The sequence below is a fragment of the Topomyia yanbarensis genome, chromosome 3, assembly GCF_030247195.1.
Source record: "Topomyia yanbarensis strain Yona2022 chromosome 3, ASM3024719v1, whole genome shotgun sequence".
Classification (NCBI taxonomy): Eukaryota; Metazoa; Arthropoda; class Insecta; order Diptera; family Culicidae; genus Topomyia; species Topomyia yanbarensis.
The window spans coordinates 238,865,831-238,892,395 of record NC_080672.1 but is presented as its reverse complement, the minus strand read 5'-3'; the positions used below and the strand labels follow the sequence as shown (position 1 = coordinate 238,892,395).

General features: G+C 40.4%; 1 protein-coding gene across 10 annotated transcripts in view; it reads right to left on the bottom strand.

Annotated features, from left to right (window-relative positions):
• LOC131691421 (uncharacterized) overlaps positions 1-26,565 on the bottom strand; it is a 1,322,992-nt gene that overhangs the window by 512,404 nt on the left and 784,023 nt on the right. For all 10 annotated transcript variants that reach the window (XR_009305769.1, XM_058977802.1, XM_058977800.1 and 7 more), the window contains exon 7: positions 26,186-26,454. Coding sequence is in view for 9 of the 10 variants with exons in the window: in XM_058977802.1 (XP_058833785.1) it covers positions 26,186-26,454 (269 nt within the window). In the remaining variant the exon portion in view is untranslated. The remainder of the gene's footprint in view (positions 1-26,185; positions 26,455-26,565) is intronic.

Genomic DNA, 26,565 nt, shown 5'->3' with positions numbered 1-26,565 from the left:
GGGTAACCCGTCTTCCCGGAAGGCCTTATATGCAGTGGACTTTTCCGCGTACAGCTCTGAGCACTCTTTATCCCACCACAGGGTGGGAGACCGTCCATGGGTATTCGCGCTGGGTATTGGTTTAGTCTGAGCTTGATTCGCACTGTCGAGAATCAAGCCAGCCAAAAAACTGTACGCTTCCTCCGGAGGAAGTTCTTGAGTGGATTCGATTTTAACGGATATCGCGGTCGCGTAACTCTTCCAATCAATGTTCCGTGTGAGGTCATACGAGACATTGATTGTTTCCGATGGTCTTGAACCGTTAGCAATTGAAATCACGATACGCTAATGATGGCTACCGTGGGGATCAGGGATCACCTTCCACATGCAATCTAACTGTAGCGATGTCGAGCATAGTGATAAATCCAACGCGCTTGCGCGTGCTGGTGGTGTTGGAATCCGCGTCATTTCTCCCGTGTTTAAGATGGTCATGTTGAAATTATCGTAAAAATCTTGGATTAATGTTGATCTGTTATCATCATGAAGACAGCCCCATACCGTACCGTGCGAGTTAAAGTCTACCAGAACTAGCCGCGGTGCCGGTAAGGATTCCGTGATATTACCTTTGATTAAAACTTGACAAGCGACAATTTCAATGCCTGGTGTCGAAGGGAGGTTGATTCGGTTGAAAGAATAGCACTTTTTGATCCACAAAAGTACTCCTCCATAGGGGTTTTCTCGATCCAGACGAATTATATTAAAGTCGTGGAAGTTGAGATTTATATCGGAGGTTAACCAAGTTTCACATAACGCGAAAGCATCACATTTTAAACTATTTAGTAAAAATTTAAAGGAATCGATTTTCGGGAGGATACTTCTGCTGTTCCACTGCAGAACAGTGATCGAATCGGTGACCTCGTTCGATGACTTAGCCATCGAAGGATACGATCGCTGCAAGGAGGGGCCATTTAGTGGTCAACTGCTTCAAAAATGTTTGAACTATAGGGAGAAAACGTATCAGAAGGCTTTTAGGAGGATCAGTAACATTGAAAGCTGTGAAAATTAAGTCCACTATGTCAGAAAATTTCATAAGTCCTCTACTGGACTGAGTGTATGTTTGAAAAAAGGGGACACTTGGGGTTTTTGGTGTCCCTGGAAGTGGTGGGTACTCCTTGTTAGAATTAATATTTCCAAGTCCTGGAGCAAATTGCTTCGGCTTTAGTGCATCACTTCCGTTGGATTTATTGATTGTAGTTGGCGCACTCTGAGTGGACGACACCTTGGCACCCTTACGAGGCAATTTAGGGGAGGCTAAATTTCTCCTCTTCCTGGATTCCCCTGGGTTAACCAATGATGTTCCCTCTTGTGGGTCGTCAGATTCTTGCTCAACGCCAGCCAAAAGAGCAAAGGAATTTTCGGAAGGGACAGATGGCGAAGCATTATTTAGCATTTCTGCATAAGAGTGCCTCGAGCGATCCTTAAGGGAGCGCCTAATTTTATCCCCGCGCTGCTTGTACACCGGGCAAGACATAAGAGCATGCGGAGGGCCCACGCAGTAAATACACTTCTCAGTTTCTCCACCGCAAGCGTCATCCTCATGCTCTCCCTCGCATTTGCCGCATCGTTTCTTATTTCCACAATATGTGGCTGTGTGGCCCAACTGCTTGCAATTGCTGCAGCTCATGACCCGCGGTACAAACAGGCGAACTGGTAGGCGAACCTTGTCAAGGAGGATGTAGTTGGGAAGAGAGGACCCGGCGAATGTCACCCGAAGCGAGCCTGATAGAGAGTAGGTAGTCTTACCTCCCTCGGTGTTTGCGGTATACAATTGTTTGCATTCCAAGATCTTAATCTGTTGGAGTGAGGGGTCCTTAAAGCAGCCAACCCCGTGCTCCAACAGTTCTTCGCATTTCAGGCCCGGTTCGGACACTACCCCATCGATTTCACAGGCCACACAAGGCACGTACGCTTTAAATTCCCGCGTAAAGCGCTCACAGCAAGCAATCGCGTTTGCCTGGCCGAGATCATTCACTAGAACACGTATCTTGTTTGCCCGAACACGTGTTATCTGAGCTACGGCCGGGTAATTAGCAGTCATATCGCGAGACAGTTTTAATATATTAACCGGTTTCTCTCCGGTCCGAAAATATACCACCCATGGCCCAGAGGAACCTTCTGGGTACTGCTTTATACGGGGAGCAATGCGAGTGTTAGGGGGATCAGGGACTTCCATGATTACATCAGATGGTATTTCGCCCTCGGCCATTTAAGCACGAGGGCAGAGCGTTATATAAACGGGAATGTGTCTTATTATTTGATTACAAGGTAGAGTAAAAGTAGGGAAAAGGAAAGAAAGCAAACGAGGAAAAAAAAAATCAAGCAAAACTTATCTGCAAACAACGTCGACTGTTCCGCACCAGCGAAAACAATGTACTGGATTTACTGCCGGCACCAGCAGAATGGCAGCTAACGAACGAACAAAGGATGACCTTCACTCACTGAAATTTACACCGAACACCACTGTGAAATATAACGATCCGTTCCGTTCAAAGGTTGGGAGACGTATGCCGGGCATGACTTAAGAGCATGCGGAGGGCCCCCGCAGTAAATACACTTCTCAGTTTCTCCACCGCAAGCGTCATCCTCATGCTCTCCCTCGCATTTGCCGCACCGTTTTTTATTGTCACAATAAGTGGCTGTGTGGCCCAGTTGCTTGCAATTGCTGCAGTGCATTACCCGCGGTACAAACAGGCGAACAGGTAAGCGAACCTTACCCAACAGGACGTAGTTGGGAAGAGCAGACCCGGAGAAAGTCACCCGAATCGAGTCTGACGGAGAATAAGTTCTCTTATCATCTTCAGATTTTGCGGAATACAATTGCTTGCATTCCAGAATCTTCACCTTTTGAAGTGAAGGGTTCTTAAAGTAGCCAACCCCGTACTTCAACAGGTCTTCGCACTTTAGACCCGGTTCGGCGACGACCCCATCGATCTCCACAACCATACAAGGCACATAGACTTTGAATTGCTTCGTAAAACGCTCGCTGCGAGCAATCTGTTTTACCTGGTCGAGGTCATTTACTATAACGCGTATCTTATTAGCTCGAACACGTCTTATCTGAGCTACGGACGGGTAGTTAGCAGTCAGCTCCCGTGATATTTCTAGAATATTGGGCCGGAAATACACCACCCAGGGTCCATTTGAACTGACTGGGTATGTTTTAATACGGGGAGGACTGGGGGAATCAGGGTAGGGAGTAATTTCGGGTTTATCCGGTAAATCCATGGGAATATCATTCCCATCCAATGTTACTTCGCCCTCGGCCATTAAGACACGAGGATAACACGTGGTGTAAACGAGAGATGAAACTTATATTCAGGGGAAAGGGAAGAAGTACAGACCGATCGGGGAAAGGGAAATGAAAGAAAAAAAAATGCTTAGCTTATATAGCGGCGATTCCGGCTATTCTGGTATTCACTTCACCAGCCTGGGCAACGGCGAACAAAGACTGCCTCAAACAATGGTTGACCTTCACTGACAATATTTATTCTTATTCACTTTATGCACGGCACCAGAAAATGAACGAGCTTCGATCGAGAGCTCGGAGAGTTATGACAAAAAACGTTGAAATGAAATCATAAATACTTCTTGGACGATATACCGTCAAAATTATTTTATCAAATGATGCGCTGTTTAACGTTTGTAAAACTCATCGAAGATACTAAACCTCCGAAATTGGCGGTTTCAAAATGATGCTATCTTGACCTTACCTCTTGTCATACAACAAAAATCAAATGCTCACCAAAATCGATCAGGACCTGCTAGAGTCGAATGGAAATCGTCATTTTTCAAAAATTTCTCTCTACATACGGAAAGTGTTATCCTCGTTATTAATCATATTACGTTTTCGTCTCAACTTGACGCATTCCCAAAATAAAAACCTGTTTTAATCCACCTAGTGGTGCAATTGTGCTTTTCTCATTTGTCCAGACTACGATTCCATGGCTGGTTATGTTCAATACAATGCTGGAAATTAATATTACATGTTCAATACGATTTGCACATACATACAATGGATCGACAGCCACGATCTTGAGATTCTACGTAATACTGAAACATCGCTTGAAACCAGCGGCGGATCATGGAGAAAGATCCGGGAGGTCCGGGTCCTGCCGAAAATTTTCAACTTGTTAAGAAATTTTAAACTAGTTCTAATTTTAAAGTAGCAACCCCTCACTGCATACACCCTCCGGGCCGGTATGATTTTTAGAGTGATTGCATAACCTTTCTATATTAAAAAGGCAAAAATGTACCAAAGTCCAAAAAAGTCAATTTTTGTCAAACATTATTTTTTTCAAGTTTACATCAAATCTCAATGTTTCATGCATTTTAAAGTCATTTTTAAAATACAAATTTGATTTTGAAAATTTTTCATTTCAGTTTATATGCGAATTTGCTGTGTGATTGCACACTTCAACTCGTAACTCCGGAACCGAAAGTCCAATCAATAAAAAATTTAAAAGCAGCCGATGGGAAGGTTATACCTTTCATTTGACTTGTGCAAATCGGTTCAGCCAGCTCCGAGAAACAGAGGTCACATTTTTTCCACATACACACATACACACACAGACATTTTCCGATCTCGACGAACTGAGTCGACTGGCATATGACACTCAGCCATTTTTAGCAAATGTTGAAAGTTATGCATTTTGTTGGTGAGCAGTTCTATGTTTCATAGACATTAAATCAATTTTAACTTCGCTTCCTATTAAATAAAGACCCTTATTACAGTAAATCTCTACAAAAGCGAGCTCAATTTGAAAAGAAATCTGAGGATTATGATTACAGAACTCTGGAATTTTCTATTGAAATGTTTTCAGGCAGAAATTTGGTATTGATGCTATTAGACAACTGTGAAATCAAGACCAATAGATCAGTTACATATCAGGACCCCATTCCGACAATTTATCAAAAGTCCTCATGATGTTTACAACAACAGGTTATCAATCTACGGATCAGATAATTGTTATTGTAATATTGAATGTAATCAGTCTGCATCAATAAATTTTCAACTTCAATCCAATATTTTTTTTATTGGTGTGGTGGGGGGGTTGTATGGTGTTGAACCCCAAAACCTTCTCTTGGCTACGCCGTTGCTTGGAGTTATTTATTTCGCTTTTCATTTTCCGATATGTTTCAGATCGATCCGATGGTCATAAGTTAGAAAATTTTCAGTCAGAAGGTTCGCACAAATGAACATTTTTGCACTGATAAGTTATCAAGTTCCTTCCAGACAACTTGGAAGTGTTCGGGGACTGTTTCTAGCGGTTGTAGATAGAAAAATGAAATACAAAATTCGTTTTATCGAAATAATGTTTGGCTTATTTAAATGGATTATTACTATATTGAACAATAAATAGGCGACAAAGAGTAATCAACAAACAACAAGCCATAAATTTTAAAGTATTCAAAATAGATATTTGAAGTTTTTAGTAAAGGTATTCGCAAAAGTAAGAGCTACAAATTTGCTGAAGGCATCATTTCGATATAATCACTTCAAAGAAAATTTGTAAAAATATCTCACTCATAGGGGGATTAATCAGCAAAAGCATAATACCAAAAGAAAGGGCATCTTGCTTCCATTAAATTCTCCGAAGATACTATTGACTTAAAGTAAGCCGTTTTGGCGTTAATAATAGATTACATGTTTTTGGTCATATTTCTGGTAATGGGAAATGATAAAAATCTTTCGTCCGTATTGAATGTTAAATATCTCTTTTGATAACAGTCACATTTCAACAATCTATAGCTTGTTCGAAAGGTATTTGTTAAAGCTGTGTAAAAATGTATAAAATGTTAATCTATGTTGTCGATTTCGGCAGATTATCTAAAAAAACCTGCAAAAAATGCCATTTTACGCATTCAAACATTCATATCTTGGAAACTGAACATCAGAATCAAAAACAAATTAATAGCGTTCTTACTGTTTTTTAGTTCTTTCATTTAAAATTAGTTTGGATAAGATCGGTTCAGCCATTGCTGAGAAACACGAATGAGAGTTTGTCCGTTACATACACACACAGACACACACACAGGCATTGTCCCAAATCGTCGAGCTGAGTCGATTGGTATATAAGACTCGGCCTTCCGGGCCTCGGAAAGAATCTTGGAAGTTTGAGCGAATTCTATACATTTCTTTTATAAGAAATGTAAAACGTTTAAGTTTATTGGCTTTGTATTGTAGCATAACACTAAAACTTACTGTAAATTATTGTAAAATTACTGTACTGTCACAGTGAAAATCATGGTTTTTTACTGTACATTTCTATTTGGGAGACCAAACATAAGTATCCCAATCAATCGAACACAATACTTTAAAATAAAATAACTTGGCTATATAATTTATTTTTTTACATGTCTTACTATCACTTTATAGAATATAAAGCGATCGAGATTCGTTATTAAAACGGTTTGATCAAAAAATGTTTCATGAGTCAAACATAGATGCATGTACCTTAGATACTGTTTTTGAACATATAACAAATATATTTCATGAGGAAAAAAAAACTTTTGTTTTGATTCGATTATCCGGTTGATTTGATTATCCGAAGTGAAATTTTTGACAACCCTACGGATAATCGAATATGGCCTGTATATGCTCGAATATCAGTACCCATTTTGGGCCAGTAATAACGCTTTTGTATTCTGTAACGGATTTTTTCAAAGCCTGGCGGAATACGTCATCATGATTTTCTTTAATGATTTGAGGGACATCTTTTAGTTCGGGAATTAGTTTCCACTCAAATCGACTGTCAAATGGTTCCCGTTTAGAAGTTACAAACTTATAGAGTTTGTCGTTGTCAACTTTAAAATCTATGTAGTCGCCTGGTTTAAGTCGTACTTTTGGCTATCAATCTGTTGCGCCACGACGCGGCAGGTGCATGTTGGATCGCAGCAGTGCTTCGGGACAAAGCATCTGGAACGATATGGTCTTTACCTTTCCGGTGTACCACCGTCATGTCGTACTGCTGCAAAACCAAACTCCACCTACTGAATCGGGACCCAACTTTTCATTTAGTGTTTAGAATATGTGTCAAAGCTGACGAATCTGTGACTAATGTAAAATGATAGCCTTCAATGTAGCCTCGAAAGGCGTCTATCGCTAGAAGGGCGGCAAGTGCTTCCTTCTCAGCGGCGTGATAATTTTTCTGAAGAGTAGTAAGCTTGTGGGAGAAATAACAATAACTTTCTCTCACTCCTCGAGCTTTTGGGTGAGAATCCCAGCGACAGCTACCTCACTGGCATCAGTTTGGATTGAAAAAGGTAAGTTGAAATTTGGACTCCCGAGAATAGGAGTGGAGACCAGTAATTCGTTGACGTCACGGAATGCTTTCTCGGCATATTTGTTCCATATAATATTTTTTGTTTTAGTTTTTAAAAGGTCTGTTAGTGCAGAGGTAATGTCACTAAATTCTGGTATAAATCGACGGTTATAGTTAGCCATTCCTAGGAACTTCCTCAGTTTGGTTACGGTATCCGGTCTTGCGTATTTGACAATTGGCCTGATTTTATCAGGATTAGTTCGTAGACCTTCCATACCAAGGAGATATCCTAGAAATGGGATTCCAGTTACTCCGAACTGGGATTTTTCTAAGCTGACGCTTAGATTCGCCTGTCCCAGGTGCTTGGCAATTTCACGCAACTAGCGCACATGTTGCTCAAATGTCTCCGTTACCACGACAATATCATCGAAGCATACGAAGACATTTGGCCCTAAAATTCCATGGCCAAGAACCTGGTCCATCAGTCTGGCAAGCGTGGCGGGACTGTTAACTAAACCAAATGGCATTCGCGTGTATTGGAATAGACCCTTTTCTGGAGTGTGGGTCGAGAGATTTGAAGGAAAGCTCCAATAAGGGTGTGGTAGAGGATACGCATCGCGGATAGTGCGCTGGTTTATTTTACGCGCGTCCAGGCAAAGTTGAACTTTGTTCGGTTTGATAACGGGCACGCAGTTAAATGACCATTCAGAGTTGCTGCGTTCAATAATGCCTGCTTTCAGCAGCCGCTGTAATTCTCCCGAGACTAGCCCTTGAGTTCGAGGGGAAATTACGTAGGGGGACTCATCAGGGGGACACTCGTCTTGGATTTCGATCCGGTGAACATCCAAGGGTATCAATGTAAGTGGTTCGCCTTGTTTTGCCAATGACAATAAAGTTTTTATCTCTGAAATGCAATTTTCTTCCTCGGCATTGAGAACGGTTGATGGAGGGGTATGGTTATTGGTCGTCGATTCGTCATCGTCTTCGACTGAGAGACATTCGTGAATCTGGGGTTGAATGTTGAATTTTTTCCATAAATCCATGTCACAAATACAGTTTATGGCTAGGTTGGGGACTAAACATAAACATTTTCTGGAGCAATTTGGAAATTAGACAAAAATGTGGCGATTTTCGTTCGCAGCCATGCCGTTTTTTATGCAAAAAGGACAGTTATTAGAAAGATACCCGTGAAAACCATAGTTTTCACACAACACACCTCTCGGTAGTCTGCAGGTTTATATCTTATGCCCCCATTTACCACAGTTGAAACAATTATTGAAGGGCGGTGGACGATGGCCATCTATTAGGGCCTTGAGGGTAAGTAAAGATCTGTTACTATTCCTATCTGTATTAACAATGAGCAGTTGAGTGTGAGATTCATTGTGTTGGGACGCGTGGTTTAATGACTGATTGGTAATAGGTCTGGACGCGTTACGCGAACTAGATTGCTGTTGAGAAGGCTGAGATTGCTGCGTGTCTTTTCTCGTTTGTTTGTTAGAGCTGGAATTTTTAGCAAGGCTAGTGATTTTTCGTTTCCAAAAACCTTATTATAGGCTGAAAAAAATAACGTGTCCACCTTTTGGCCTGCCGCTACTAAGGTTGCCAAATCTGTGATGGGAATAAAATTTATTTATTTTTTTTAATCAATTCTAATATTCTGCAATAGAATTTGGACTTTTTCGTATTCCGGCAATTGAGTGCTCATTATACGGAATAATCTTTCCATCTCGTGGAAAAATTCAAGAAATGTTTCGTTTCTTTGTTGTCTGCGTTGGTAGACCTTCATTTTAATAAGCGCGTCTACATCTGGGTGCATAAAAAATCGACGCTAGTCTAGCACCTAGTGCTGCCAGTTCAACAGGCTACCGGTGCTACGCATAGTCATGTACCACTTGAGTGCCAGACCTGAGAATAGATGCACTGCCGACTGAAATAACTCTGTTTCGGAAACGTGCTCAGCCACAGATAAAACTTGTATAATTTCTAAGAATTCGTTAAGTTTAAGTCCCTGATCATCACCATCATATTTAGAGATGGGCCATTTCGAGACCGGTAACCTTTGCTGATAATGATTGCTCAGAGGAGCGGGAATAGATTCTGTCGTGAACTGATTGTATGGTTGCCTATGGTTATTTATTACTTCTTGCCAATTATTGCTACCGTGATTAAATGTCCGAGGATCAGTTGGAACTGGGTTATGTACACTTGACTGTTGCCAATATTGGTACGGGCTCGCGTAAACGAATAATGGGTTATTGTTATCGTGGGTTGGATGAAAAGTGGCATTTCTAGCTGTATTGGATGATGTACCGGCTTGGTCAAGACATGCGTTAGTGTTTGCTTTCGATGTCAAAACCGAGGGCTGCTTTTTTGAGGGCCCTGTTGAGGCTGTTTTACGCGGGCACTGCATACTTGCCAATTCACTTTCTAATTGCGCGATTCGACGTTGGAGAGAATTTATCATTTCAATATCTACCGATTTACGTTTCTTTTGCCGATCTTGCGATTCATCAGGTGACGAAGAATCTTCGGACTCATCGCCAGCTGGTGTATCATCCTCGAGTAAATCTCTATGATCACTGTCTGCGTTCCCGTCGCGGTAATGGTAAAAATATTTCAAACAATTTTATATTAGTTACAATTCCTCCCGGAGCCTGGTAAGAAAAAGGGTTGCAATTTTGTTTAAAATTGAAAACCTTTTTATAATTATTTAGCGTTGGGCGCCATTTGTTACATTTTAATAATTCAATCTGTATTTTGCACTACTGTTTCACACATGCTCGGCTATGGTATATCCGGGAGAAAATTGCGGAAACACTTCCCTTATAAATATCGACAGCGGAAAAAACAAATCAAATGTAATAGAGAGCGGAAAGGGCCAATATAATATATAATATAATAAGAAAAATATTTAGATTACTACATTTTATTAATCTTAAGAATTACAATAAAATCAATACCATACGAAAAATATTTAGTTCATCATTTCATTTAATTTTTTATTCCTTTTTCATTTCGACTATGTTAGTCACATTTTCGTTTTTTTACATTTTAACGACATTCAATTAGCTAGAGATTACTGTAGAGTAGTAGTAACGAGTAGTCGTCACGGTGTGTTTGGTAGAACAATTTTATTCGAAAAAAATCGGCATCGGCATTAAAATATTCTGTCGGGGGCTCCAGAACAACTTTTTATTTTAAAGTTTTTTTGTTTGAAAACTTAAGTTTTTCAATGAAACTGGTGCGCATTTTTGCCCCTAGGTAGTACTTTTGACATTCAAATATTACTAAAAGTGAGAATCTGATGGACAATTTCGTTGTGTACAACTTTGTGAAAAACTTTATCGCGATCTAAAATCGCCAGAGAAAGCTATTAAAGTTTTATCAAAGTTTCTAGATTCACACGGGGCTTATTGGTTAAGAAAAAAAAAACAAAAACATTTCTATTTGTAAAAAATGGATTGCCTTATTTTAACAGTGTGCTCAGAAGAACCTGAATGCTAGCAAAGTCCCACCTTTAAGCGTAAAAAACATAATTCCAGATTCCACCACTTTATGCGCACCAATGATATTGTAGGAGCATGGAGATATAGAGAAGAGTAGATAAAATTTGAACGAAATTAAGACTCTTTTGAAAGATGCTGGGCAATGCAACAAAATGAAACCAATTTTTTCAGTCACAGATACATTTGTTTCTTCTTTTTTTTTCTTCACTCATTCTGAAGTATGCTTGATGTAACCTTGAATACACCTTTTGTTCGCTAGCATCTTGTTGGATATATTTAAGATTTATATTTGATCATACTCGATTAGATATTCAGTCATTTGATTTGATTTCGAGTGAGAATCCTGATTGACAGTTAAGTGAAGGATAGAAAAATAATTCGATGAGATTTATTTTCAAGTTTGTTAACTTTTGGGAATCGCTGTACATTGAACAGAAATCGCAATAATAAATGAGAAATAAAGGTTTTGTCTATTGTACGAAGATAGCGATCGCAATACAACAGTAGTTATAGAAAGTTTCACCTTTACCCGAAAGACGTGTTGCGGTTAATGTCTCCAGATTCTGAACTGAACTTGTAACTCTGTCTTCTTGATATGTTGTCTTTGCTCTAATCCCATATTATGAGGGATATCTTCTATAAACAGACGTATTACTTGAATGTATGGTCCAGCCTAATATATTTTTGTTCGTTTTCTGTTGTGATCCGTGCACAAAGAGTAACGACTCCGGCATTTCTTCTTAAAGGAAATTATGAAACATGGTTTTATTCTTTTTTCTAAGATTATGTGAAGTGTGCTCGATTTAGAAATAAAATTTAAGGACAAGTACAAATCTGGATCTATAAATTCTGATGAAATGGATCTACCCCAAAAGATAACAAACATGGATCCAAAACTCGAAGAGTTTTTTTCTTTTTCAATCATTTTTCTTTTAATGTTGATAAAGACAAACAGGATTCTCAACCAAAAATTTCAATAAAATCCGTCGTTTATTACAATGACTCGAACTGTCTACTTTAGTTCATTCAAATATAAAGCTTTGAATTTAAGCCAATTGTATTTTACCAGGCAGTATTAGAGCACTCTAGTTAGAGTGTGGCCAAGAGGCCATGACGTATCCAAACGAACATGGAATTTGACGTATACACAATAGAAATACGTCAAATTTCATGTTCGTTTGGATACATCATGGCCTCTTGGCCACACTCTAACTAGAGTGCTCTAGGCAGTATAGGATCAGGAAGAAAGGTCATTCTAGTTTATATTAGCTATCCCCTAGAGCGCCCAAGACCCGGAGAAATCTGAAAATATATTTTTTCTTTGCATACATTGAAATTTATCTAAATTTACTGTTCATTTAAACCAAACATTTGTTTGTAAGTCCTTGTTATACTACGTTCACACTACGAGTTAAAACGTTAATAACGTTAATTATAACGTGTTTTAACTCTGTAGTGTGAACATAATATTAATCGACTTCTTAATCAATAGGCCCGGCGCACACCTAAAAACTGATAAAATTTTAATAACTTTCTCGAGTGATTTTATATCGATTTATATCATTCTACGAAGTTGTAAACAAAGGGGTTGTTCATCAGATTCTTTTAGTATTTTTTGAATGTCTATAGTACCAATTAGTAGCAAAAATGCAAATTAATTTCATTAAAAAACTTAAGTTTTCAATCAAAAAACTTTAAAATAAAAAGTTGTTCTAGACCCCCCGACAGAATATTTTAATTTTATTTTCAAATGAAAGGGAAAAGTCCGTTCTTTCATATCCCGAAGTTTCACAGATGCCGAATTTGTTTGAATAAAGTTGTTCGACAAAGACACCGTGTCGTTACCCTAAAGGAAACCAGTCGGAGAGAACAAGGGGAATAACACGCATACAGGCACACACCGGTAAGCTAATATGTGAAGACAAATACAGAAGCATTTCATAAGATGTACATCCAGAACAGCGTAATAAAGAGACACTTTTAGTTTGGCCAGCAATCGGAATAGACGCGTTTTATTTCGCAGTGAACCGATATTACAATTTGGCGACGAGCGGATTTAAACTGAAAAGTGAGTTAGTGTCATAGGTGGTAAAGTGATAAATAATTGTTTGGTGCCGCGTCGGAGGAAGGTAAGAAAAATAACACAGCGAGTTGCGTTGCCGATTGGATGGATGGATGAGGCGTAAGAAGTGATTTTTTTTGTTTTATGGAGGAGTGTGAACAGGGGTACACGAAAATGTCCTGCAATGGGGAGCATAAAGGACATGGCGGCGACTGAAACTTTAGTGAGAGGGGACGAATTGCGTGAACCTCATCAAGTAGTTAACCGGCACAAATCCCCGACTATGTACGGGGAACGTGCCATTTGAGCCAATATATTCTGATTCCTGATTCATAGTAGCGTGTGAAAATAAGATACAATCGCAACTGTGTGCGAACATAGAACGAGTATTTTAATACTACCGTAGTGCGAAGTAAGAGGCTATAAAAATAAATTACTGACGCAACTGGGTGCGCGAGTGTGAGTAACAACAAACTCAACTGTAGTGAGTGGGGTGTATTCAAAACAGAATGCGACTATACGTTCCAAGCGCAACGTGGCAAAGAATGAAAAAAGTGGACTCCTTAATGGTACGCGTAACTGTGGGCACTAAATAAAGTGGAGATGGTATGGGTGAATACTCAAATAAGCAGGTTAACATATACCGGTGCAAGACTGGAGGATGATGAAATGAAAAGAATACAATGATGGCTCTTGAGCAAAGGTATCTGATAGAGATAGGGTTTGCATAGTTTACAAGGAATATAGAAAAAAAAATGAGGTTGTTCATGCTATCGTTCAAAGAAAGAACTCGAATAAAAATGTCGCGACGCCATCCATCGAAATCTATGCATTGTAATTTTGGCACAAGATAGCATGAAAAAAGTGGTGTTATATTTCTCGTTTCTATTCTCTATTTTTTTAAGATGGATTCGTTTCGATGCTTAAGACCTTTTGAACTATTGGCAGACAGATCTAGACTGCGAAGTGTGTGGCAAAAATGGAAGCGTGAATTAGAGAGATATTTTGATGCGACTGGTATTACATCTCAATGGGAGAAAAGATCGATAATGTTGCACATGGTGGGACCCGATGTTCAAGAAATTTTCGAGCATCTCCCTGGGGTTAACGAAGTTCCTCATGTGGTGCCAATCCTCCATATTTCGATGTTGCTATTCAGAAACTGGATGAGCATTTTGAGCCTTTGCGAAGAAGAAACTACGAACGACATCTTTTTAGACAAATTAGCCAGAAGACAGATGAAAGGTTTTCGGATTTTGTTCGACTCCGGATTCAAGCAAAGCGATGCGAGTTTGATCGGTACGATACTAGAGAGACAGACGATCGAATCATAGAACAGATAGTAGAGGCATGTAGGTCGACTGAGCTGAAACGACAGATATTGGAAAAAAACATGACTCTGGATGAGATTCAAGTTCTGGGGACTACTCTGGCGGATGTTCAACAGCAGGTTAAAGAGCTGGACCGTCAAAATACCGAAAGAATAACGTCAAATTCGAATGTTAGTAAGATATATACGACACCATTTAAATTTGTTCGTGGAGAATATCATGGTTTAAGGGATAGAATTCTTGATAGAGCATGTTTTGCCTGTGGACGTAGAGGGCATCTGAAGGGTGACCAGTTATGCCGGGCGAGAACTGCCAAGTGCATAAAGTGCGGAGAAATTGGCCATTTTATGAATCGGTACCTAAAGCGTATGGGTACAACTCGCGTAATACCAGGGCCACCTCAACCTAAACGTATTCGAACCGTGAATGACGATAAGGACGGACTGGACAAGCAACACATATTTTTCGCTATGGGACGTAATACTTTTGAGTTTGTTGTTGGAGGTATTAGAATCCCCATGATTATAGATTCCGGAGCTGATGCTAACATTATAGATGAAGTTACATGGAAGGACGCCCAAAATTGCAGGTATTCATGTAAGAGAATATACAGATAACGTAGATCGGAAAATGATTGCTTATGCTACGAATCAGCCAATGAAGTTAATAGGCATGTTTCGAGCGAATATTGAAGCAGGATCCAATACTGTCGAAGCAAGGTTTTACGTTGTTGAACAAGGGAAATTTAATCTTCTCGGTGATACTACTGCAAAAGAATTGCGGGTTCTTAAAATTGGTTTCGATGTTGGAATGATAAATACTCCGAAGCATATTCCATTTCCTAAGATTAAAAACGTGATTGTGGAAATTCCTATCGACAAATCAGTGCAGCCAGTCCAACAAGCGTATCGTCGAGCCCCAATCGCTTTTGAAGACAAAATCCATGATAAGTTGAAGTATCTACTCGAAATGGACATAATCGAGAAAGTAAACGGTCCATCCCCGTGGGTGTCTCCGGTTATCCCAATCATGAAGCGGTCTGGTGATATTAGACTATGCGTCGATATGAGGAGTGCGAATGCAGGGGTTCTGCGCGAATCACACCCGTTGCCTCTCATCGAATAACTACTAGGAAGTGTCGATGGGACAAAAAAATCTGGAATTCCTGGGTGAGTTATGAGTTATCAGCAGCAGGGATAAAACCAATAAATAGCAGAGTTTTGGCAATCGAACAATTTCGAAGACCGGAAAATCTCGCCGAATTGCGAAGTTTTTTAGGGTTGGTCACCTACGTGGGAAAATTTATTCCACATCTGGCAGCCAAAACTGATCCCCTTCGAAATTTATTACGAGGCAGTCAAAAATTTGAATGGACTGTTGCTGAGCAAAAAGCTTTCGATGAAATCAAACAAGCTGTTGTGAACATTGATCATCTCGGTTTTTTTTAATACCCGGGATGAAACAGTTTTGATAGCCGATGCTACCCCTCCGGACTAGGGGCCATACTGCTACAGCAGGATAAGAAGGGTGAGCGTCGAATAATATCGTACGCAAGCAAGTCGTTGACAGATCTGGAAAGAAAATACTTCCAGACAGAGCGAGAAGCTCTTGCATTGGTCTGGACCGTAGATCGCTTCAAGTTGTATTTGCAAGGAGTAAAGTTTAAATTAGTCACAGATTGTAAACCACTTCAATTCTTATTCAGTCCTCGCTCCAAGCCTTGCATGAGAACTGAACGATGGGTCCTACGCTTGTCCTACGTCCTACGTATAACTATGAGATAGTCCATGAATCTGGAATCACGAATTTGGCGGACGCCCTTTCCAGACTGTAGGTATCTGAACCCAAAGCCTTTGACACGGAAAGTGAGGACAATATTCGATTTCTGACAACAGCTGCAGCAATAACAGTTCAAGAAATTCAAGACGCAAAAGAGAAAGACGAAATCAGTGCACAGGTTTTTGAGGCTTTGGAAACGGGTAATTGGACGGATAAAGCAAAAAACTATAAACCATATGCATTGGAACTATGTAGCTTTTCGAAAATTCTTTTGAGGGGCGAAAGGATTGTGGTTCCCGTTTCATTACAACCAAAGGTGATTGAGCTGGCACATGAAGGTCATCCAGGCATTGTCTTCATGAAAAAAAGATTGAGACAAGAAGTTTGGTGGGCTGGCATGGACAAAGCAGTAGAATGATTCGTAAAGCGTTGTAAAGAGTGCACTATCGTTTTATCTCTGGGACCTCCAGAACCTGTGATACAGACACAGATGCCTGATAGAGCATGGTGTCATATAGCGGTAGATTTTATGGGACCACTACCGTCCGGTCACAATCTGCTGGTTCTGGTTGGCTATTTCAGTCGTTTTGTTGAAGTCATAGTAATGCGAGACATTACAGCAAAACTTACAATACAGGCATTGCACGAAACGTTCTGTAGGTATGGCATCCCAAACTCAATGAAGTCAGATAACGGTCCACAATTTGTCAGCGAAGTTTTGAGAACATTTTGCAGAGATTTTGGTATAGAGTTACGAAAAACAACGGCTCACTGGCCACAGGCGAATGGGGAAGTCGAGAGAGCTAATAGAGCTCTGAAGAAGCGCCTTCAAATCAGCCAAGAAACGCCACAATCTGATTGGAAATGGGATTTTCGAATGTACCTGCTTATGTACAACTCGACCCCACATTCAACTACGGGAGTAGCGCCGTCGGCGTTAATGTTCGGTAGGGTGTTACGGGATAAACTTCCATCTATTGCAGGAATAGGATTGAAACCTTTGGGGGAAACTCGGGATAAGGATCAAGAACAAAAACTAAAACAGGCGGAGTACGCAGATATGCGACGTCGAGCAGAACCCAACGGGTTAAAAGAAGGAGATGTGGTTGTCGCAAAAAGAATGGTGAAGGAAACAAAACTAAGCAGCAATTTCAACCCGGAGGAATTTGTTATCCTTAATCGAACAGGGCCAGATGCTACTCTAAAATCATTGGAAACAGGTAAGATTCTACATCGAAACGTATCGCACCTTGAACCAGTACTACATAGTACAAAGGACAAAAATACGACTAGATCAGCGGTTCAAGAAAATCTAGCAGAAGGAAAGGACACTGGTTATCCACCAAATTCGTATACACAGCAACAACGACCTCACCGTGACATAAAACGCCCTAGTTATTTGCAGAGCTATACTAGTTAATTGTAGGTAATACCAGTTTAAGACATTTTAGAAAGGGTGGGTATGTAGAGTAGTTGTAACGAGTAGTCGTTACCGTAAAGGAAACCAGTACAGAGAGAACAAGGGGAATAACACGCATACAGGCACGCACCGGTAAGCTAATATGTGAAGACAAATACAGAAGCATTTCATGAGAAGTACATCCAGAACAGCGTAATAAAGAGACACTTTTAGTTTGGCCAGCAATCGGAATAGACGCGTTTTATTTCGCAGAGAACCGATATCACAATTACTGGGTAGGGAAAGTTATGAAAATTAGAGCCATAATACTCAAGTGAGAGCAAGGATGTGAAGTAAACAGGTCGGAAAACTAGAAGTGTAACCCGATCAGAACATCATAACAGAAAGCTATCAAATTTATATCTTATGTTGTTATTTATTACTCTCTGTGTTATCTTTATGATATACCGATCAGGAATGCAAGAAAACTTATATCAATATTATATCTTCTGGTGCTATCATTGGATTAATAATATGATATTAATGTACGCATACAACGATGATGTTACAGTAAGTTATATATTCTTTCACAATTGGCTTTGAACGCTGACGGTTATACAAATGACAGTCCATTTTCTTATACACTGAAGTCTCTTTTTATGCGTCGTAATTCAACTTTTTAAAAGCGAATTTTCGAAGTTTTTGATTTTTGATTTGCGTTTTCCGCATGGATTTTCAAAATTCCGCGTTTTGAGTATAGACAAGTTTTAGATGCATGTGGTCGGAGAACTTTTCGTGAGGTGTTTGATTGACTTACTTGGTTGCAGTTGCATTAAGAGATGACATTGCCTTTTTTCTGAGATACTCGCATGACACACAACTTCGAATAGGAGGCGTATGATTTAAATGTTAAAGCCATTATTACAAAAAAGCTTTGGAATCGTGAAGTTATCAAAGAGCTTTTCTAAAGATTATAATTTTCCTACAAAACGTATTTCGTAGAACATGTAGGAAGTATCAAACAGTCCAGATGAAATAAAGAAACGCGAATTGAAATGAAAAAGAATTTTTTAACTAGTTTTTATGGCTTAGTCAAATGAGTATATAGTAAATTTTCTAATCTATTCTGCAGATTGCGAAAACGAATTTTCAGATCACAAAATACTATTTGATATATTATACTGATCTCCAAAATTTTCGTAGTGTGTTTTGAGGATCTTAAGACTTTCAGTGCGATCGCTCTAATTTATGCGGGTTTCTATGAACAATCCAAACTTATTCAGTGTGTGGGTTTCTAGTTTGCGCGTTTTTTTGAATTTCTAAACTATCGCGACTTTTTTATTTTATCCTCCGCATAATAAGTGTTTGAGTTTACTTGAGTATTATATCTTTTCATTCCCCGTAAGATAAGTTTGATATTTAATGGTTGGACTGACAAGTGATTTGAATGCTTTTTAGATAATCCTTGAAATATCTAAAAAATTTAAAGCAAAAATATTGTTAATTTCCTCCTTAAAATTTAATCAAATGTGCAACAGAAAAAACATTAAAATATTCAAGAATTCATCTCATCGAAGAAACATAAAAAAATTTCTCGAATTTTCTCATATATCTGTTATATTCGCAGTTGATAGATATAACTCCTGTGAAAGATTTGCATTTCTAGCAATTTATTAGGTGCGAGATAATTGTACTGGTTTGTTTAGTCTTCCCCATATCAAAAATGCCAATATCAAATCCACAAAAGAGACTTATTTTGAAACCTCAAAACTCATTTGCTGCTTTGAATCTATGCGGAATCCTAAATAAGATTTGTCGTATTCTCCGTAAAATAATGTACGTGAAATATCCGCTCAATGTTACCATGTCGCATCGACATTATTTCTACAAACCAGGTAAAACACGTTAACGTACAAGAAAAGCGCCAAAGCGCACTATTTAGAATCTAAAAATAGCCCCTCTTTCCTAATCTGAAAAGATATTATAAAACTATTCAGTCTATCGTCATATAGGCAGCTGTATTAGTAAATAAAACTGAATAAAAACAAAGCGTTACACTAGGAAAACAAACAGCGCTTAGGCTTGGGCAAAGTTCAATGTGTGCGTTCTGGAAACTTCTTCTGCATCTATAATCGTTTTGTCCTTAACGGACGCGTGGAATATTATGCTAACATTAAACATCAGTCGAAAACAACGTCGTTGGTTCATGCAGAAAACTTCCCCATCAAACTCAGAATACCCAGATTCAAAGCGGCAATATCGACAAATAATAATTTGCGTGTCATATATTCACAATAACACAATCAGCCAGCATGTATGCAATCATTTGGCAATGCTATAAAAGCATTTACTGCATGAAGCTTTTTGCTCCCAGCAAAAAGCGCCCTAATGTACGCTTTATTTTTCTCGTATTCTATTTTAGACGTACACGCTAAAATCGTTGATATTATACAATTAGTAATACATGCTATGTTGGAGTCAATTATGCTATCTCAAGTTGTTATGATCGTGTTATATTGCTATCAACGTTTGTTATAAATGTGATATTCGTAGAGAATTTTTTGTTAGAATTTTTGTTATTTTAACACCTAACGGTTTCTACTTTATAACAAAATTTGATAGGAAATTTTTCGTAACAAAATATCAGCATGAGTTATAATTGTGTTATTTGCTTCTGATCGGGAAGGTCATTAGAACAAGCTTAATATTGTACGGGCTTAACTTTTGTCATCTACTAATGAGGGTCGAGCTTAGGCAGCATAACTATGAAACACCCGAGTTCTCGGGATTCGTAGTTATGGGGAGGGGAGGAATTAATGGGAAGATGGGTTTAGGGAAGGGTGGTCTGTGATGGGGAGAGGGGGATGGTAATCCCTCACCGCATGCCCCATAAATACGCCTCTGTTAAAATACAGAAAATCTATATTAGTAAAAAAAATTAGACCGGGATTAGGATGACGATGTTCAGAGTGATAGCTTAATCTTTCTATATGAGAAAGGCAAAAAAGTAAGGTGAACTTATAAATATGAGACATCACTTAAACTACCATAACAAACGAACCAATTGCACTAGGGCTTCTAAATTTCGAGAAACATCGTTTATTAAGCTTCAAAATAAACACTAAAAATTTTATTCAGTTTGTTTGAATAGAAAAAAGTTATTCTGATAAATTAGGGTGAACGAATAAATGTGGGACACACTGTATTTTCCCATGGAACCAATGTCAAAAACTTCAAGTAAAGTGGGCGGAAATCTAAAATAGTCCAAATGATATGAAATTTGGCATCTGAGCTTACTTTGCTATTTGTCACAATAGGAGGCTTTTGAGATTTTAAAAACGAGTGTTTTTTTGCAATGCCCTAATGTGGGTGCGTGGAAGGCCAAGGGGTGGGAGGGGGTTTATGAAAGGTGAAGGTGTTGGGGTAAGTGGGGGGAGGGGGGTGGCGATACGACACCCAACTGCAAATTATACCTTCCATTTGAGGCTCGTTTTGAGAAAATCGATTCGGTCATCTCCGAATAACCGATGCGCAATTGTTGGTCACACACACGCACACAGACATACACACAAACGAATTTGCAGATGATGTTGCCCTGACGTTAACGGGCGAGACCCTTGAGGAGGTGGAGATGCTGACGGCAGAGACAATAGGCATCGTGGAAACCTGGATGGTTAACATCAAGTTGCAGCTGGCTCAGACTGAGGTAGTGCTGGATAGCAACCATAAGCAAATCGAGATCAGCGTCGGGGGACATTCCATCGATGCGCACGCTGAAGCACCTGGGTGTGATGGTTGACGATCGGTTGAATTACAACTGCCATATCGACTATGTATGTGAGAAGGCTGCGAGGACAACTAGCGCATTGGCAAGGATCATGCCGAATCACGGAGGGGCAAGAGGCAGCACGAGACGTCTCCTGGCGGGTGTATCATCCTTAATCCTGAGATATGACGTACCAGCCTGAGCTGCTGCGCTGAACTCAAAGCGGAACCGGACGAAGTTGACAAGTACTTTTCGCCTAATGGCTGTTCGTGTCGCGAGTGCGTACAGAACGACATCGTCGGAGGCGGTATGCATAATTGACGGGATGATTCCCATCTGCATCACTCTGGCTGAGGACGTAGAATGCTATCAGCGGAGAAATGAACGTAATGCAAGGAGACTGGTTCGAGCGGACTCGTTGGCTAAGTGGCAGCAAGAGTGGGATTACGCGGAGAAAGGAAGGTGGACCCACCGACTCATCCCAAATGTGTCTACTTGGGTACATAGGAAGCATGGAGAGGTGAACTTCCATCTGACGCAGTTTTTGTCCGGGTATGGATACTTCCGGAAATACCTACATCGGTTTGGACACGCTTCGTCATCCCTTTGGCCGGAGTGTGTGAATATGCAAGAGACACCGGAACACGTGGTCTTTGAATGCCCCAGATTCAAAGATGTCCGAAGGGGTATGCCTGATATAACAGTGGACAATATCTTCGAAGAGATGTGCTGCGACGAGCATATCTGGGACGCTGTCAACAGAGTTGTTACGAGTATACTCTCCTAGCTGCAAAGGAAGTGGCGAAGGGACCAACAAAGTAACGACATTGGTTAGAACGCCGCCGTGGAACCACAAATAGGGTTTCGGGAGAAATTCCGCCGCCGGGAAACTCACCGACGGTGTAGACTGGTTCCACCGCCGGGGATCAGTTGAGTAGTACGCGATGTAGCACCGGGCTCGGGTCGTCGGGGCACCAGCGAATCGGACGTCAGGTTTCACCGGAATCGCCGGACCGTCCTCGACACTCTACCGGGTAGCTCGTGAGTAGGCTAGATCCACCGTCGGGGATTAGACCGAGTAGACCGCGTCGAATAGCCAGAAGTGGGTCGTTGGGGCGCCAGTGAACCGGAAGCTACGCTCTACTCGGAATCGCTGGATGGACCTCAGCATCTGCTGGCTGGCCGATGAGTAGGCTAGGTCCACCGCCGGGAACTAGACCGAGTAGACAAGGCGGGGAGCTTAATGGCTCACAGAAGCGTACATCGGCATCGGGAGCGGTCTGCCGCCGGGGAATTCACGATAGGGCTGATTCGGCGCCGTGAACTACCCGACAAAATCGTGACGAAAAGGGGAGCTAATTGGCACACAAAAAAACACCGGTAACGAAAGAAATTCCGTTGTCAGGGAACTCTTAATCGGAGTAGGATAAGCGGTAAACCTGGGAGATTTTAGTAGAGCTAAATGGCTCAAGAAAGCGGGTATCGGTGTCGGGGGAAATTCCTCCGTCGGGGAACTATCGGTCGGAGTAGGATGAGTTCACCGTTGAGCACTATCCAAGCGGATCGTGATAAGGCCGGAAGCTAAAGCGTGAGTCGTGAGTCCCACACAGTGCCAATACACTACAGGCCAGGCTTTTGAAGCTTTTTTAACCTTACTATAAAAAAACACGTTTTCCGAACACAACGAAGTGAGTAGAATGGTATAAAAGTGTCGGCCAACAATTTCAAGCAATTTGTAACTCCTTTTTGATTATTTTTAAATCATTCATACATATATTGACTACCAGTTTATATGGAAATTTCGCATGTGCCCGCATACTTCAACCCGTAACACAGGAACCACAACACCGATTCAAAGGAAATTTAATAGGTTTCAATAAGGATGTTCTAGCTTTCATTTGAGACTAATTTTGCGAAAATCACGTCAGGCTTTTCTGAGAAGCAGATGTGAATTCTACTCCGGAACATAACCACTTTCCCGAAGCTTCCGGATCCGCCGAAGTTGTCCAATGGATTTTTTGGAGCACTACTAACTTTGCTGCACTACGGAAATTGCTGTTCATAGCGAAAAGGGGGTTCCTTATGGTTGGAGAGTTTGAATTGTGGTAGCTGAGAGAGAGGGGGAGAGAAACTGGGGGAGAGATTTTGGATGATCACTGGATGTTAATTGAGTGACTTGAGTTGTGTGCTGTCTACGAAGAGCGGGGTGGTGGGACGTTTGGTCGGGCTTGTTTTTCCGTGTTGCTTCGTACTGTATGAAGCACTCCAGCGTAGGTCGCACTTATACCTTCTACATCGTTCCTTCTATTAACAGTGTTTGAAGTATTGTAAATGTGGAAGCACCACATGGGGAGCGTGTGTGGATGAAAGGTCCGACTTGATCCAAACCAAAACGGTGTTCGCAATTCACAGTGTTCTACGAGGGCAGTTTTTTGACTGAGTTGAACTACTTCTGGATCGGAGTATGCGTGACCAGAATTCATTAGCTTGTCCAATTTGTTAATGTTGGACTGGTGACCGTATATTCTGGTCTTCAACCTATTTCCGGTCATACCTGAATAGCATTTCTCACAGCTGTTAGTGGGAATGCTATATATTACGTTGCTTTTTGCTAGATGCGGTATTGGGTCTTTTACCCTGTTACCGTTGATAAACCGGTCACAATTTCATCAGATCCATGGACAAGAAATTCTTGTAACTTATAGTTAGATTTATATGAATGCATAGTTTTTTTTTGTCATCTCATCTCATTAGTGTATTGAGGCCCATTAAAAGTACTATAAATTAGAAATTTTCTCCTTTCCAAATTACAATTTAGTATGATTCAATATTAGCATTAAGTTAGGCCACCTAAGACACCTTACCCTAAACCACACGTCTAGCATCCCGTCGATGAGGCATTTTTGCCACAATTGACAGAACACGGCGAAGAATTTCGACACGCAACACCACTGCATCCGGTCGGGTGAGAGCACGAGGGAAAACGAGAGCGAGAAGAGGTAAAAGAAGAGTTAGAAAAAAGAGACGAAGGCAGTTGGTAGAAGACAGTTGAGGATATAGACGTTTTTTTGGAGAGTGGCAACCAGTAACCGTAAAGCAAGTGCGAAGTGCGATCCAGAGATAGTCCCCGGAAGAAACGGATCCCAGTACTGCGGGTCGACGACGAAGACAGCCCGTCCGAAATGAGCACCGTTCGTCCGGAACTTTCCATCAACTTTAGTCCGGATCCAAGCAGCATCCGTTCGATATACGTTCCGTCCGTTCGGAACCAGTCCGGATCGCCCGGAATATACACTCTCTGTCACTGTCAGCCCGGACTAAGGTACCATCCGGTCGGTAGACGCTACACGAAACACCCGTACGGAAACAGTCATGTTCGTCCGGAATTCACGCGGTTCGTCCAACATCAAGCAGAACCATCCGATATTTATCACGTCATCAGCGACTCACGTAACCACGTGACTGATATCCACGCAGCGACGTCTCCATTAGGTGGATTAAAAACGTTTTTATATTGTAAGGACATATAATTAGCAAGGGACTGAAAGGTGAAGTATTTTTCAAATACTACGAGCCATAGTACTCAAAGAAGAGCAAGGATTTGAAGTAAGAAAGTTTAGAAAAGCGTGGAGTAGGGTCCATGAACAAGCTTAGAGTTTCCCGGCTACCTAACTGTTTGTCTTGTGCAACGCAGGAGTTAGGATCTTTTGGCATTAAATGCGAATCACGTGAGTCTGCGGCATGTCCGGACAAGCGTAAAGTCAATTTAATGACTTATGCTGTCGGAACCGACAAAAAGTTAAGTCACGGAAAACTTCCACCCTAAGCATTTCGCGACGATGAAACTCATTGAATGAGTTAGTTTTTGCCCTCACTAATTGCGTGCCGGGGTGTTTTATTTCATCGACTCTTGTGTCTGCCTCAACAAGTTGTGCATATAGTCATTGTGTGTTGATTGAACAAGGCGTCGGCAGCTTTCACCCAAAGCTGCTGGATGGATCCCCATCGGATAATGTTAGGGCAGAGTAAATCTAAAAAGTGGAAAAATATAGAGATTTTCTACACTATTGAGTAAATGAAAATATATTAGCTACAGAAAGTAGTAGATATTACATGCATCTAAACTACTTTTAGGTGTTTGGTGATGTGGTTCGCGTGGATTGGATTTCTTCAAAAACAACGTGTTTCAGTTTATTATGTTGGGCTAGTTAAGCATTAACTAGTGGCTGAACAGTATGTTTAAGGAAGATGTTCCATCCATAAGAGATTGTGGTCCCTGTTTCTGAAATCAGCGAACCCGATTCGTTATAGACGAATGTTACTCACCACCTTCACGAGCCAGAGCGACAGTCCGAGCGAATTAAGAAATAAAAACATCCACCTTCAGTCCCTACGCCCAAGATCAAATGAATCTTCGACCAGCTGAGCCAATATGTCTCCCCATTGAAAGTATATACACCCATACCAGCTGTCCGCCAAAACACTCGATCTAATGATTATGAGTCATGAGATTCAGAGATCAAAGAACCAGCACTCGCTCAAATCTCCCACTGTTATCCATCACCCAAGTGTACGCACCTTGAGGCTCATCACCGAAGGCCAGTGTAAAAAATTAATTAACATGTTATTGAAATAATAATAATAATAATAATAATAATAATAATAATAATAATAATAATAATAATAATAATAATAATAATAATAATAATAATAATAATAATAATAATAATAATTTTGTAAAGCTCCGCGAGATTTCAAAGCAATCGGTCCTGGAGATTTTGAGTTATGGTGTACACCGCATCTTTTCGAGGTGCCTCCTAAAGATTCTCTGTCGCTCACCCAATTTTCAATATTTTGCAATGAAAATTTTGAAAAATGTTGTTCAGATGTTGTGTTATTGTATGGAAACTAACCGAATAGATAAACATTTTTTGTTGCACAAGAAAAGTGTATTGTGAAAGATATTTTTTCACCGAAAATACTTTATCCACCACCCCCCCCCCCCTCCCCCCCAACCTTAGCGCGTACAAATGAGGTTTACCTGTAACAACAATATCACCACTTGGCCAAACAATGGTATCCAGATGCACATTTCTACCAGAAATAAACCCTACGCGACGCCACTTAGTCATATTTGTGTTATCGATTCGATTACTCGGCATTTCATGGTGCATCTCCTTTTGTAGAACGGAACGTTTCGTGACAGGAACTAGATTAAGAATTTCATAATGAGCAGTCAGAGACTTTTCCACAAGACTATCCATAGATGGTAGACCCACTAAGCCTCTAGTAACACCTTCTTGTAAATATCTGCGAAGAAGAGGAAAAAATTGTATTTTCTGCTAACTTATTAATATATTAAAGAAATTTGTTCGCTGTTCCGAGATAGGTAATGGACTGACATAAATTCCATTTTTTTTT